The sequence below is a fragment of the Thalassophryne amazonica genome, chromosome 16 (genome assembly GCF_902500255.1).
Source record: "Thalassophryne amazonica chromosome 16, fThaAma1.1, whole genome shotgun sequence".
NCBI classification, from domain to species: Eukaryota; Metazoa; Chordata; class Actinopteri; order Batrachoidiformes; family Batrachoididae; genus Thalassophryne; species Thalassophryne amazonica.
In genome coordinates, this window is record NC_047118.1 from 34410414 (window position 1) to 34424216 (window position 13803).

The 13803-nt window shown below is 41.7% G+C and overlaps 1 protein-coding gene across 13 annotated transcripts in view; it reads left to right on the top strand.

Annotated features, from left to right (window-relative positions):
- Window positions 1–651: 651 nt before the first annotated feature.
- Window positions 652–13803, top strand: part of tom1 (target of myb1 membrane trafficking protein) — a 17691-nt gene continuing 4539 nt past the window's right edge. For 5 of the 13 annotated variants that reach the window (XM_034190452.1, XM_034190453.1, XM_034190457.1 and 2 more), the window contains exons 1-12: window positions 652–804; window positions 5478–5562; window positions 5815–5893; window positions 7220–7369; window positions 7464–7598; window positions 7696–7806; window positions 8013–8129; window positions 8309–8442; window positions 9655–9694; window positions 9782–9920; window positions 10042–10099; window positions 10306–10375. In XM_034190452.1, coding sequence (XP_034046343.1) covers window positions 753–804; window positions 5478–5562; window positions 5815–5893; window positions 7220–7369; window positions 7464–7598; window positions 7696–7806; window positions 8013–8129; window positions 8309–8442; window positions 9655–9694; window positions 9782–9920; window positions 10042–10099; window positions 10306–10375 — 1170 coding nt within the window. In that variant the 5' untranslated portion in view covers window positions 652–752. The remainder of the gene's footprint in view (window positions 805–5477; window positions 5563–5814; window positions 5894–7219; window positions 7370–7463; window positions 7599–7695; window positions 7807–8012; window positions 8130–8308; window positions 8443–9654; window positions 9695–9781; window positions 9921–10041; window positions 10100–10305; window positions 10376–13803) is intronic. The other 8 variants (XM_034190454.1, XM_034190456.1, XM_034190455.1 and 5 more) reach the window with 8 other exon arrangements.

Here is a 13803-nt window from a genome sequence, read left to right on the forward strand (position 1 = left end):
GCGCCTTGAGGCCACTTGTGATTTGGCGCTATATAAATGAAATAGTAAGACCCTTCGGCTGCTCCCTTGTTTGCACTCAGGGTCGCCACAGCAAATCCGAGGTGGATCTGCATGTTGAATTGGCACAGGTTTTACACCGGATACCCTTCCTCACACAGCGCCACATTACATGGAGAAATGTGGCAGGGGTGGGATATGAACCGGGAACCTGCCACAACGAAACCAAGTGCACCAACCACTTGACTACCTCCCCAAATGTCTTCGAACATGGGACACAAGCATACTCCAAAGGCCCAGACGGTGTTCAAACTGGCAACTTTTTAGACGTGTACTACTATTCGTAGACCTCAAAGCTTAATAACACCTTAAAATACATATATAGAGTTGAGCTGTGATTTGTAATTGTTGAAATTAACCCCTGAGCCCAGTTTAAACCAGAGATTTGCTGTGCATTGACACCAAACACGTTTGATCTGACATAAAGAGAAATTATAATTTTGTAAATGCAACAATTTCACAGTTGAAACTTTTAATGTGTGAAGAGTGGGGGGGGGGGGTGATTTGATGGCGGGAGAAAAAAAACGTGCAGGAATGTTAAGCGGCCACAAGAGGCGCAGTTGTGCGGCTGTGTTGCGGCGTCGGGCTGCTTTCCCTTTAAAAAGTGACGCAGTTCGGGCCAGTGCCCCACTTTGTTGTGCGAGAAACAACTCTGCAGGTTCTGCTGGTTCGGTGCAGGGCCCTCCGCCGTCACCATGGCGTTTTTATTGTGGAACCCGTTCAGCACCGCGGTGGGGCAGAGGATCGGTGAGCTCTCGCTCTCTTTATTATTTTTATTATTAGCGGATGGTTCAGTCTCGCTCCGTCATTATTTCTGCATTCTCGCCCATCATTCTGTTTACTGACAGTCGTTTTTGTTATTATTAAGGTGACAATGCACAGTTAGTATCAGATTTAAATCCAGTCTATATTCCGATTCACAGAGGCGCGGCGGTTTACGGTTTGATTGACGGCTCCCTGACGCAATGAGACGCAAGAAGGCGGGGTTACTGTGCTGCACTTGCTGATTGGTTGTTATTGTGCAGCCTGTAAATGGGTGGGCGGGGCTAAAAGTGGCATACAGACGCCCTTTTGACCCATATTTGACTTGCTGCTGTGGTCGATGGTAGAGGTGGGCGATATCGGGAATTTTGATATTGATCCGATACCAAGTAAATACAGGTCCAGTATCGCCGATATTGATATAGATACTGATACTTTTTCATATTTAAGCTTCATAGACCCAAAGGATCCAAAAGACCTAGGATAGAATTTCGCCAAGCATTGTACATGACAACAAAATACTTTATTATCACAATCAACATTTTTGTTTAAAAAATAATCACTCAACACAACTTAAAAAAAATCTCCTGAGGTAGAGGGCTGACAAACCACAATACAAGGATGCGCTGCTCTGTGTTGTGTGACACAGCGCAGCGCTGCTTAGTCTTACAGACAGAGTGTAGACTTTGATTAATCTGCGTGTTCAGCATTTGGTGCGTGCGGGAGAGAAAAAAAGCTTGAGTATCGATCTTTTTACACAAGGATCGTTCAATATCAATACCAACGTTGGTATCGACATTATCGATATTAGGATCAATCCGTCCATCTCTAGTCTATGGAGCAGGTAGAGAAAGGTGGCAGGAGTGATTTCTGACCGAAGAATATCTGCAGAGTGGAGGGGAAAGTTTACAGCAACAGCAATGAGACCAGAGACGGTGGCACAAACAAAAAGACAGGAGGCAGAGCTGGAGATAGCAGAGCTGAAGATGTTAGGATTCTCTTTGGGAGTGACGAGACTGGACAGGATTAGGAATGAACATATCAGAGGGACAGGTCAGGTGGGACGGTTTGGAGACAAAGTCAGAGAGGTGAGATTGAGATGGATGGTTTGGACATGTGCAGAGGACGGACCCGGGGTATATAGGGAGAAGGATGCTGAGGATGGAGCCACCAGGCAGAAGGAGAAGAGGGAGGCCAAAGAAGAGGTTTATGGATGTGCTGACTGAAGGAGGACTTGCAGGAGGTGGTTGGTGTGACAGACGAAGATACAGACGACAGGTGAGATGGAAACAGTTGATCTGCCGTGGCGATCCCTAACAGGAGCAGAAGAAAGAAAAAGGAATGACATAAAACTAGAAGAGCACTCAGCTGTCAAAGGGTGCTGATGGAGGCCACAATATTTCTAAAGTAAGACCACCAGAAAATGCAGAAAACATTTACAAATACAAAAAAAAAACCCCTAAGAACACAAAACATATGCATCTCCATGTTGCATATCTGCAAAAATTGGCCCAGAATGCATTGCATTGTCAATATCCAAGGTTTTTTGCAGACTGCAGAACGTCCGGTTGCTTTCATGCAGTGAACGCTTTGGCTTTGCAATACTTGGCAAGTATGTTTTATATCTACATGTGTCTACTGGAAAGTTACAGAGGTTTATCCGATTTTGGAAGAGCATGACCAAGGCTCTGATAGGAAGCTGCAGTAGGTGATGACAGTGGACGGCTCTCTTTGTGAGCTCAGAATCGCGGGAAAGCTGTGGCGAGGACACGTTAACGATGTCTACGCTTACTTGCTTATTGACTGTGGTTGGACAAGTAAAAGAACCAAGAAACACAAATGGGATGATGGCAACCAGGGCCCAGTTTCATGAAGCAGTCTAAACTTGTTTAGTGGAATAAACTCACTCATCGACTCATCTTTTGATATTAGTCATTGTACAAAGAGCTTAGTCGGCTAAAGTTTCGCATTATCCGATTAAAGGTTTTAGCCTGCTACAGAGGAGGCTACTCTTATTTTAGTCGACAAAACTTCAGTGCCTTGCGTCAAAAATGGCAGCTATCATGTACCACCACTTAATGGAGCAAGAAGGAAGGAGAGCAATGCGGCGGGAGCAGGTGTTCTGGGACTGGAATAATCCATTAGAAATGTTTACAGATACCGAGGTTGGGAGCACTTCTCCTCTGTTGCGGCGGACTCAGCCGTGTTTGTAGCAGACAGACCAACCCAGAAGTAAACAAAACTGACCCGCAATGGCACTCGTGAGGCTGCTATGACTGTGAAAATCGGCAACTAATGTAAAACGGCTAATTTAGAAGCCATCGACGTGAAAGAAAGATTAGACAGATAATGTTGGGCGACTAACCTTAGTTGACTAAATAAGCTTAGAAGACTAAAAGATTAGACCACTTTATGAAACCGGGCCCAGATATTTACTGATCATCAACTCAAAACCGTAGAACTTGGAAGTATGAACCCTGAAGCGGTGTCGGACAGTGGCGCAATATTCCACGTGGTTGCTGTGTGCCACTTCAGGTGATGTAGAATCAGTGGGATGATGTTGTGTTGCAGGATATGTATTTATTACTTAGGTTGTCCATTCTGGTTTACACTTATTTATATATTTTTAATGTTCACTATAATAATTAATGAACTTAATTTAAAACTCAATCACATCATAGGTCGTGGCATAAAATGTAAAACATTAAAATGCCATGTCCTCTTTTCATGATGATCAAACACTGCATGGGTTACGACGCAACCAGACGGAAGTACAGCTGACTACAAGTCTGTGCAAAATAAGGCAATAAGGCTGCATTAAAAATGTATTGAAAATGAAAAAAAATGTTTGCAAATGTAGAGAATACAAATGTAATCTCCACCACATGAACAATTAAATTTTATTACATGTCTGGTACAAATTCAGACAACAGCAAACAACGCTTTGCGATGTTTCTCAGTATAGCAGAAGTATTCACAGCACAACCAGAAAGTCCTGCCTGGGGGATTTTAACTGACTTCTACTCTTCAGTGTGTTGCAAATAAAATAATAAAATATGAAAACATAGCTAGTATAAGAGTAAAATCATGACTAAATTAAAAAAAAACTTACTCAGCTCTGCCAACCAGATAGACATAAGCCAAATCCCAGTGTCCTCACTAAGGCCTGACCCCTGAACCCTCACAGACTTTAATGACATCTGACTGAGTGAAAGAGGCTGCAAGGGATCAAAATGTTAAAAATAGGAATGGGAAATGTATCACGTTACCTTAAGACTGTCATGTTGCTGACTATTATGCAGTGGGAAAAAAAAATCAAATTTTTAGCTTTCGTTTATGCTTGACTGATATATTAACTGCACATTACATTTATAAATTTAAAAATATTGTCCAAATAGACGGAAATGTTCTAGGTTATGGAAATCCATGTCTTAGTCTTAGTTGTTGACCTATCTTTTATTTATTTTTATTTAATTTTTTTAATGCGGGTTTGAGACCTTATATTTCAGGTTTCTTCCCTCACAACAAAGACATTTTAAGGGGCCAATTACCTGATTTGAACATGCTCCTGTCTCGTGCCTTACAGAGTGGACAAGAGCTAATTATCTCATAATTAATTAAATTTATTTACAATTTACACTTTTCCCCTTTTTTACCTCCACCAACGAAGAACAGATTTTGTGGCCATTTAAATTTACATTGAAAACCCCATGTAATGTTTCCATTAGATCTTAATCAAATGTGCCCCAATCACTCTATTATTTTAAAGTGAAGTGCAGACTGGCACTCACTATCACCTGACAAAGTTTGATCCGGATCTGTTACGGAATGTGGATTTTGTGGACATTTGATTTTAACATTGAAAAGCCCTTTTGATCTATATTTTGTATTAAATCTTATCTTAAGCCACTTCTAACAGGACTTTGACCTTGAAATGTTTTTCCATTGTAAAAATTTGTGGAATTTGAATTGGCAGAGGTTTGCGCTCTACGAGCGTGGTGCTGTAGTTTCTTTTTTAAAATGGCATCAACAAGCAAATAAATAGCTTAAATAAATAAATAAATAACTGATTGATGAACAATCTATGTGTGTAATACAGAATATGCTTGCATTCCTTTAATTTCATGTTTTTGTAGCATTTCTAATACTTATTTTGTTGTTGTTGTTATTATTATTACTCTTTTTATTATTATTATTTAATTTAGGCACACCTGTGCCTCCAGTGTGCCAGGTTTTCATCGTCTTTCCATTTTTTTAATTTATTTTTTTAAGAGGCATAGTTTGTAGTGGGTCTGTAACTGTTCCCTGGTAATCCCCAATTTGATATTACAGCATAATAGACTGCGAGTAAGTCTGTTAGCTAAAGTCTCCAGAAATGCAGACGTGCAGAAAGTGAGAAGATGATGTCACTATAACATGATGAAACTGAGTCATTATCCATTAAATATCCATTACCGCCTGATGTCTGGAATGTTGTGAAGTTACACTTCCAACTAATAAGGTGACACCTAGATGTCTTTGGTACAAGGTCTATTCGGAAGATCCTTCTGTACCGCTGGAATGACTTTGTGTCATATGAACAGTTACCTAGAGAAACTGATTATCTTACTTCTTATTTTTATCTTATCGGTTTATCTTATTTGTACCATTTTTCACAGAACGCGCAACTGGATCCAGTCTGGCATCAGAAGACTGGACGCTCAACATGGAAATCTGCGACATGATTAACAGCACAGAAGAAGGGTGTGTGTGTGTGTGTGTGTGTGTGTGTGTGTGTGTGTGTGTGTGTGTGTGTGTGTGTGTGTGTGTGTGTGTGTGTGTGTGTGTGTGTGTGTGTGTGTGTGTGTGTGTGTGTGTGTGTGTGCGTGCGTGCGTGCGTGCGTGCGTGCGTGCGTGCGTGCGTGCGTGCGTGCGTGCGTTATCTCTGTGCACCATAAACCAGTTAGTCCTCTCCAGGTTTTATGCCTCTAACTGCTGATAATTCTGTGATTACAGACCAAAAGATGCAGTCAGAGCCATAAGGAAAAGGATTGTGGGAAACAAGAACTTCAAGGAAATTATGCTGACGCTCACTGTGAGTGTTGCTCTTATTCACCCTCACGCCTCCTTTCCACATACCTCTGTGTACGTATCCTTGACAACTATTTACTCTTTCACTTCTATGGAAGCCTCTGTGATGTCTGATGTATATGAGAAGCTCCCAATCCCCCCCACCAACCCCCAAATTTGGCTCCAAGTACACTTGGGGGGGCTTTTGGAGAGACCGTTTGCACCATGTGCCAGAAAGATAGTTTTGGAAAGTTAACAAACTAGCTCCTTCACTTCAGTTGCCTGACTGTTGACAGTCAAATAGTGCAGTTGCGCAAGTGAAAACAAACTGGATTAGTGAGTTTAACATGTTGTGAATATGAGTTATTGCCTCTTGTTTACTGACAAAATTAGCCTCTCATGGCTGCTCTGGTCTCTGTAAAGAAATAACCAGATGCATTATGTAATTGGTTGAAATTTTGTGAGGATTAGTGAAATAATACATTTTTGGAAAGTGTATGCAATAGCCAGTCAGGAAATGGGTGATTCCATTTTCCTGAAAGCAACCATGGTGGCAATATCTCTGCTTTTCCGTGACCTAGGATTTATTCTAGTGGCTAATTACAACCTTCCAGGTCCAAGAAATCCAATGATGTCAATTGCAAAGTCACATTTATGGGTGGCCATCTTGAATTTTCAAGTGTCTTTGCTTTATAATCTTCAGATACACGTTGCACTGCAAGAATAAAAGAATAAATATCTTCAGTCATGTAGAAACCGAGGTACTGGAAAAGCTCTCATTTTAAGCCGCCATTTTTACAAATTCAACATCGCCATCATGATTGCTTCCAGGAAAATGGAATCGTAAATGGTAAATGGACTGCATTTATATAGCGCTTTTCCATCTGCAGCAGATGCTCAAAGCGCTTTACAAATAATGCCTCACATTCACCCAGATGTGATCAAATTTAGGAGCAACTAGGGGATTAAGGACCTTTCCCAAGGGCCCTTAGTGCTTTTCTGGTCAGGCTGGGATCTGAACCTAGAATCCTCTGGTCTCAAGCCCAATGCTTTAACCACTAGACCATCACCTCCCCTAAATCATCCATTTTTATCCATTGCATGCACTTAAAATAAATTCATAGTTTTTCTAATCTCCACAAATGTCCAATGAACGCGAGTACCCAAAGTGAACCTGACTAAAATACTTTAGGGAGAACATTTTACAAACAGTATGTGGAATCGAGGGGTCAGACTGTATCACCCTGATGACCTTTATTTTTTGTTTTTGCACATATCCGTTCAGGTGTGAGTCCTTCAGTTTTCTAGCTCTCCTTCTGGGTTTTTTTGCTCTTCCTTCCACTGATATCAGGTCCTGGAGACGTGTGTGAAGAACTGTGGCTACAGATTTCACATCCTCGTGACCACACGGGATTTCATAGAGGGGGTTCTGGTGCGGTCGATCATCCCGAGGAATAATCCTCCATTGGTCGTGCATGACAGAGTGCTCAGCATCATACAGGTGAAAACCGCCGGCACTGCTCTGTGTCACCATGCACAATTTGCCTTCTGCTTTGCCACCTTACTTTTATATGTTGTGGTTTTGTTTTGTCAAGGCGTGGGCCGACGCATTCCGTAGCTCACCTGACCTGACGGGTGTGGTGTCTGTGTATGAAGATCTGAGAAGGAAAGGGCTTGAGTTCCCTATTACTGAGGTGGATGGCTACTCACCAGTTCAAGCCCCAACAAGGGTACAACTTGTAGTTAGTGGGCTTAGTGGGACTGCTGGGTGCTACTTCTCATTTTGATGCCTTTTCTTTCCGCTCACGTCTGTGCTTTGCTTCCCAGACTTTTTCTGGGAACGGGCCTGTTGTTACTACTCTCCTGTCTTCTAAACCCGTCGCACTCTCTGAGCCAAACCAAAACCAGGGTGGAAGCAATGCCTTCACTCCTGACCAGGTGATGGGTGTTGCTGCACTGGAGTGAAATCTTTTTACACATTCATAATAATCACAGTCTGTCATCTCTTTTCATGCTGGCTGGTGTTCTTCTCACAAAGATTCATCAGCATGCTTGCATCTATTCAGATTATCTTTCTGCAGCATCTGTGAAATTTCTGCAAGGAGTACTGATGTCTTTATTGAGTAAATACTGTTGATATTCAGGTAAAGAAGCTGAAGGCAGAGCTGGGAGTGGTGAGGAGTAACCTGTCGGTGATGTCAGACATGATGAGTCAGCTGGACCCAGTCACAGTGAAACAAGCAGACATTGAGTTGCTGGAGGTATAAACACAAAACCAAACAACATACTCTGTGCTGAGAAATGAAAGTTCTGCAGTGGGTTTATTGTGACTTCTAATGTTGCCTTACCCCTCTTGATCTTGTGCTTTATTCTATGTGCTGCATGTTACATCTGCCCTTCACGCCCCGCCCATGCATATTCTGTCTGGTTTTGTCATTAGCAGTTATACACAATGTGTAAGGAAATGCAGGACAGGATCGTGAAGATTGCCCCCAGACTCAGTGAGGAGAAGCTGATTGAAGAGTTGCTGGCAACTAATGACGAGATTAACACCACTTTCAATCGCTACCAGAGGTTAATAATATAATCGCTACATTATATTAAACTAGGAAAAACCTACAGTGTGTGTGTGTGTGGTTGCCACATGATCAGTATACTATGATATTCACATACTGAATTTGACTAAGCATTGAAATGATTTTTTAATTCATTATTTTAAAAAATCTCTTTATTAACATGATTTAATGATGGATGGCTCATATTTGAAAAAGAAAAAATGCAGAGCCATGATACTTACTTAAATCTGGCTCAAATCCAGCTCAACCCAGATAGAAAACAATCAGATTTAAATCCGATTTGCATCTTTCAGGTTCAGAAAAAAAACCTATCTGTCTCAGACTGGATTGCCAACCCCCCGTCTGAATGGGGTTTTAACGGTTCTAACAGCTCTCTGTGCACTCAGAAAACTGATGCATTGGATTAACTCAATTCAATTATGAGCAGGATTTCCATCTAATAAATATATATAGCCTCAATTCAAATAACGTATAGCCATGCAAAATAATTTAATTTAATTTAGTTGGGACTACATATATTTATGAGATGGAAATCCTGCCCATAATTGAATTGCGTTCGTCCAATGAGTCATTTGTTTGAGTGATATATCACTCATCACACTCATACACACGTGTGTGTTTGTTTTCTTAATTTTTTTAAAAGGTATTTATTTTTCCTTTTTGGGGTTTGTTTTGTGCAGTTGTCTATATTATGTATATTGTTCAATAAAATATATTAATGAATTTTTTTTTTTTTTTCTTGGCCTGTGTTGGACACCTGCACCAAATTTAATCAAAACTGGTCCATAGGTGTCTGAGTAATCCTGGTGACCACAAACAAACCATCCAATCCACAAATGTGACAAACTGAATGTAGAATTTGCATGACTGAACCACAACATCATCCTATCTTGTGTAAATTTGATTTTTAAGTCATTAAAAAAAAAGTCAAGTGGATCAACAGGTCTTGAATTACAGTACTTGTTGGCACATACACACCTGAATTAACAACAACAAAACTCTCAGTGGTTTCGGGTGGGTATTGTTCGGGTGGAGATAACTGTAAATGTGTAATGCCTGCGCCCCTCAACAGGGGGCACAATGCAAACGTTAAGCCTATCTGTTGATGCATGCAATACAAAATCTAGATCTATTTCTGACATACAGTATACAATGACACAAAGTTGATCATTTTTAGAGGTTGTTTTTAATATTGTTCTGTTGTTTAAAGGTTTGAAAAACGACTGAATGGTCAACACTCCACAGAGAAGGTAACAGTCAATCAGAGTTTATGCACCGATGATGTCTTTGTTTCACAGGCGGGCGCTCACATGACTTTTATGTTCTTTGTTTTTCAGAACCACACATACGTCAACCTAAATAACCTCCATTTCACAGCTGAGCCCTTAAACCAATTAGCAGTTGTGTCGTCGACCACCAACAGCTCTCTCAGCCAATCAACAGCTTACACGTTGTCCAGTCAGATGGCAATGCTGAGTTAGTAGTCACCAATATTCTAATAGTCCTGATTATGTGTACTTGTAGAGTTTGTCCATATTTACAGGTATTGTTCTTGTATATTTTTAACGTCCATTACCTTGTACCTATTTTCTTATAGATACAAGTGAAGAAGATGAGTTGGGCACATTTGCACCCAAAAGGCACATTTCAAATGGGTAAAGTGTTGTGTAGTAATGACATATTTGTTGACCCGGTGAGGTTTCAGGAATGGCATATTCATGTATGATGATTTCAGTTTGGGAAAGTTTCATTCCAGTTCATTCATTTAATACTATTCAGTTCTTCACTGCATAAGATACTTTGTTAATTTGACGTGCTGGTTTACGTAGCTGTTAACAAAGGTATAACTTTTGTGTTTCAGCGCACAGAGAGAAGATACAGTTGATGACCACACTGACGGTCAGGACCACAGATTGCACAATACTGGAACGGTAAATACCAACTCATTATTCACACTGAATGTATTCTATTATAAACTTTACAGTTAACTAATATAGACCACCAGTAGAGGTGTCATGTACAGCTTCCAATTATTTTGTTACAAATTACAATTTCGAGGTCATGGTACGGTTTATATAATAGTATGTTCCTGACAGGTTTCCTCATACAGATATAGAAAGAAAAGACTTCTACAAAATAAAAAAAAAAACTGGAATAATATCACTTGAAATGTTCAACATTTGGCTTGAGGATCTACAGTTTCCACATCCTTGAACATTCTACCTACTGTTTTTACATTGTATGTTGCATAATCCCATTAAAAACAAAACTATCCGAACATAACAGTATAGTCAATGTTGCAGTATTATTTTTATATATATATATATATATATATATATATATATATATATATATATAAAACTCAGCCACATGGGGTGTGCAGCCAGTGCATTCTGAGTGCCGGTCCCAAGCCCGGATAAATGAGGAGGGTTGCGTCAGGAAGGGCATCCAGCGTAAAACAAGCCAACCAAACTATGCAGACTCAGAATCAAATTCCCATACCGGATCGGTCGCGGCCCGGGTTAACAACGTCCACCACCAGTGCTTTTGCCGAACAGGGTGCCGGTGGAAATTGGGCTACTGCTGGGCAAAGACGACAAAGAAGAGGAGGAAAACGTTGCCACGAACAGCGGGAGAAGAAGAAAACTAGAAGGGTGGAAATGAGAGTGGGGACTTTGAATGTTGGTAGTATGACTGGTAAAGGGAGAGAGCTGGCTGACATGATGGAGAGGAGAAAGGTAGACATATTGTGTGTGCAAGAGACCAAGTGGAAGGGAGGTAAGAGCAGGAGCATCGGCGGTGGGTACAAGTTGTTGTACCATGGTGAGGACAGGAAGAGAAATGGTGTTGGGGTCATTTTAAAGGAAGAGTATGTTAAAAGTGTGTTGGAGGTTAAGCGAGTGTCTGACAGGGTGATGAGTGTGAAGTTGGAAATTGAAGGGGTGATGATGAATATCATCAGTGCATATGCCCCACAGGTTGGTTGTGAGATGAAGGAGAAAGAAGATTTCTGGAGTGTGTTAGATGAGGTGGTGGAGAGTGTACCCAAGCATGAAAGAGTGGTGATAGGAGCAGACTTCAATGGGCATGTTGGTGAAGGGAACAGAGGTGATGAGGAAGTAATGGGTAGATATGGTATCAAGGATAGGAATGGGGAAGGACAGATGGTAGTTGATTTTGCGAAAAGGATGGAAATGGCTGTGGTGAATACCTACTTTAAGAAAAGGGAGGAGCACAGGGTAACATATAAGAGTGGAGGAAGGTGCACACAGGTGGACTACATTCTTTATAGGAGATGCAAGCTAAAAGAAATCACAGACTGTAAAGTGGTAGCAGGAGAGAGTGTCACTAGACAGCACAGGATGGTTGTTTGTAGGATGACTTTAGAGGTAAAGAAGAAGAAGAGAGTGACAGCTCAACAAAGGATCAGATGGTGGAAGCTGAAGGAGGAAGACTGTTGTGTGAAATTTAGCGAGCAGGTGAGAGAAGCACTGGTTGGAGGGGAAGCAATTTTGGACAACTGGAAAAGTACTGCAGATGTGGTGAGGGAGACAGCTAGGACAGTACTGGGTATGACATCTGGACAGTGGAAAGAAGACAACTAGACTTGGTGGTGGAATGAAGAGGTCCAGGAAAGCATAAGGAGAAAGAGGTTGGCGAAAACGTTTTGGGATAGTTGGAGAGATGAAGAAAGTAGACAGGAGTACAAGGAGATGCAGCGTAAGGCGAAAAGACAAGTGGCAAAAGCAAAGGAAAAGGCATATTGCGAGCTGTACAAGAAGTTGAATAGTAAGGAAGGAGAAAAGGACTTGTACCGATTGGCCAGACAAAGGGACAGAGCTGGAAAGGATGTGCAGCAGGTTAGGGTGTAAAAGATGCACATGGTAATGTGCTGACAAGTGAGGAGTGTGTGCTGAGAAGGTGGAGGGAATATTTTGAAGAGTTGATGAATAAAGAAAATGAGCGAGAGAAAAGGCTGGATGATGTGGTGAGAGTAAATCAGGAAGTACAAGAGATTAGCAAGGAAGAAGTGAGGGCTGCTATGAAGAGGATGAAGAGTGGAAAGGCAGTTGGTCCAGATGACATTCCAGTGGAGGCATGGAAATGTCTAGGAGAGATGGCAGTAGAGTTTCTAACCAGATTGTTTAATAAAATCTTGGAAAGTGAGAGGATGCCTGAGGAGTGGAGACGAAGTGTGCTGGTTCCTATTTTCAAGAACAAGGGTGATGTGCAGAGCTGCAGTAACTACAGAGGCATAAAGCTGATCAGCCACAGCATGAAGTTATGGGAAAGAGTAGTAGAAGCTAGGCTTAGAAAACAGGTGAAGATCTGTGAGCAGCAATATGGTTTCATGCCGAGAAAGAGCACTACAGATGCAATGTTTGCTCTGAGAATACTGTTGGAAAAGGACAGAAAGAGTTACATTGTGTGTTTGTGGACTTAGAAAAAGCTTATGATAGGGTGCCAAGAGAAGAGTTGTGGCATTGTATGAGGAAGTCTGGAGTGGCAGAGAAGTATGTTAGGGTAGTGCAGGACATGTACAAGAATAGTGTGACAGCGGTGAGATGCGCAGTCGGAATGACAGACTCATTCAAGGTGGAGGTGGGATTACACCAAGGATCAGCTCTGAGTCCTTTCTTGTTTGCAGTGGTGATGGACAGGTTGACGGATGAGATCAGACAGGAGTCCCCATGGACTATGATGTTTGCAGATGACATTGTGATCTGTAGTGAGAGTAGAGAGCAAGTTGAGTCTAGTCTGGAGAAGTGGATATATGCTTTGGAGAGAAGGGGAATGAAAGTCAGTAGAAGCAAGACTGAGTACATGTGTGTGAATGAGAGGGAGCCCAGTGGAATAGTGCAGTTACAAGGAGTAGAAGTGGTGAAAGTAGATGAGTTTAAATATTTGGGGTCAACTGTTCAAAGTAATGGAGAGTGTGGTAGAGAGGTGAAGAAGAGAGTGCAGGCAGGGTGGAGTGGGTGGAGAAAGGTGGCAGGAGTGATTTGTGACCGAAGAATATCAGCAAGAGTGAAGGGGAAAGTTTACAAAACAGTAGTGAGACCAGCTATGTTGTATGGTTTAGAGACAGTGGCACTAACAAAAAGACAGGAGGCAGAGCTGGAGGTGGCAGAGCTGAAGATGTTGAGATTCTCTTTGGGAGTGACAAGAATGGACAAGATTAGGAATGAACATATCAGAGGGACAGCTCAGGTGGGACGGTTTGGAGACAAAGTCAGAGAGGCGAGATTGAGATGGTTTGGACATGTACAGAGGAGGGACCCAGGGTATATAGGGAGAAGGATGCTGAGGATGGAGCCACCAGGCAGGAGGAGAAGAGGGAGACCAAAGAGGAGGTTCA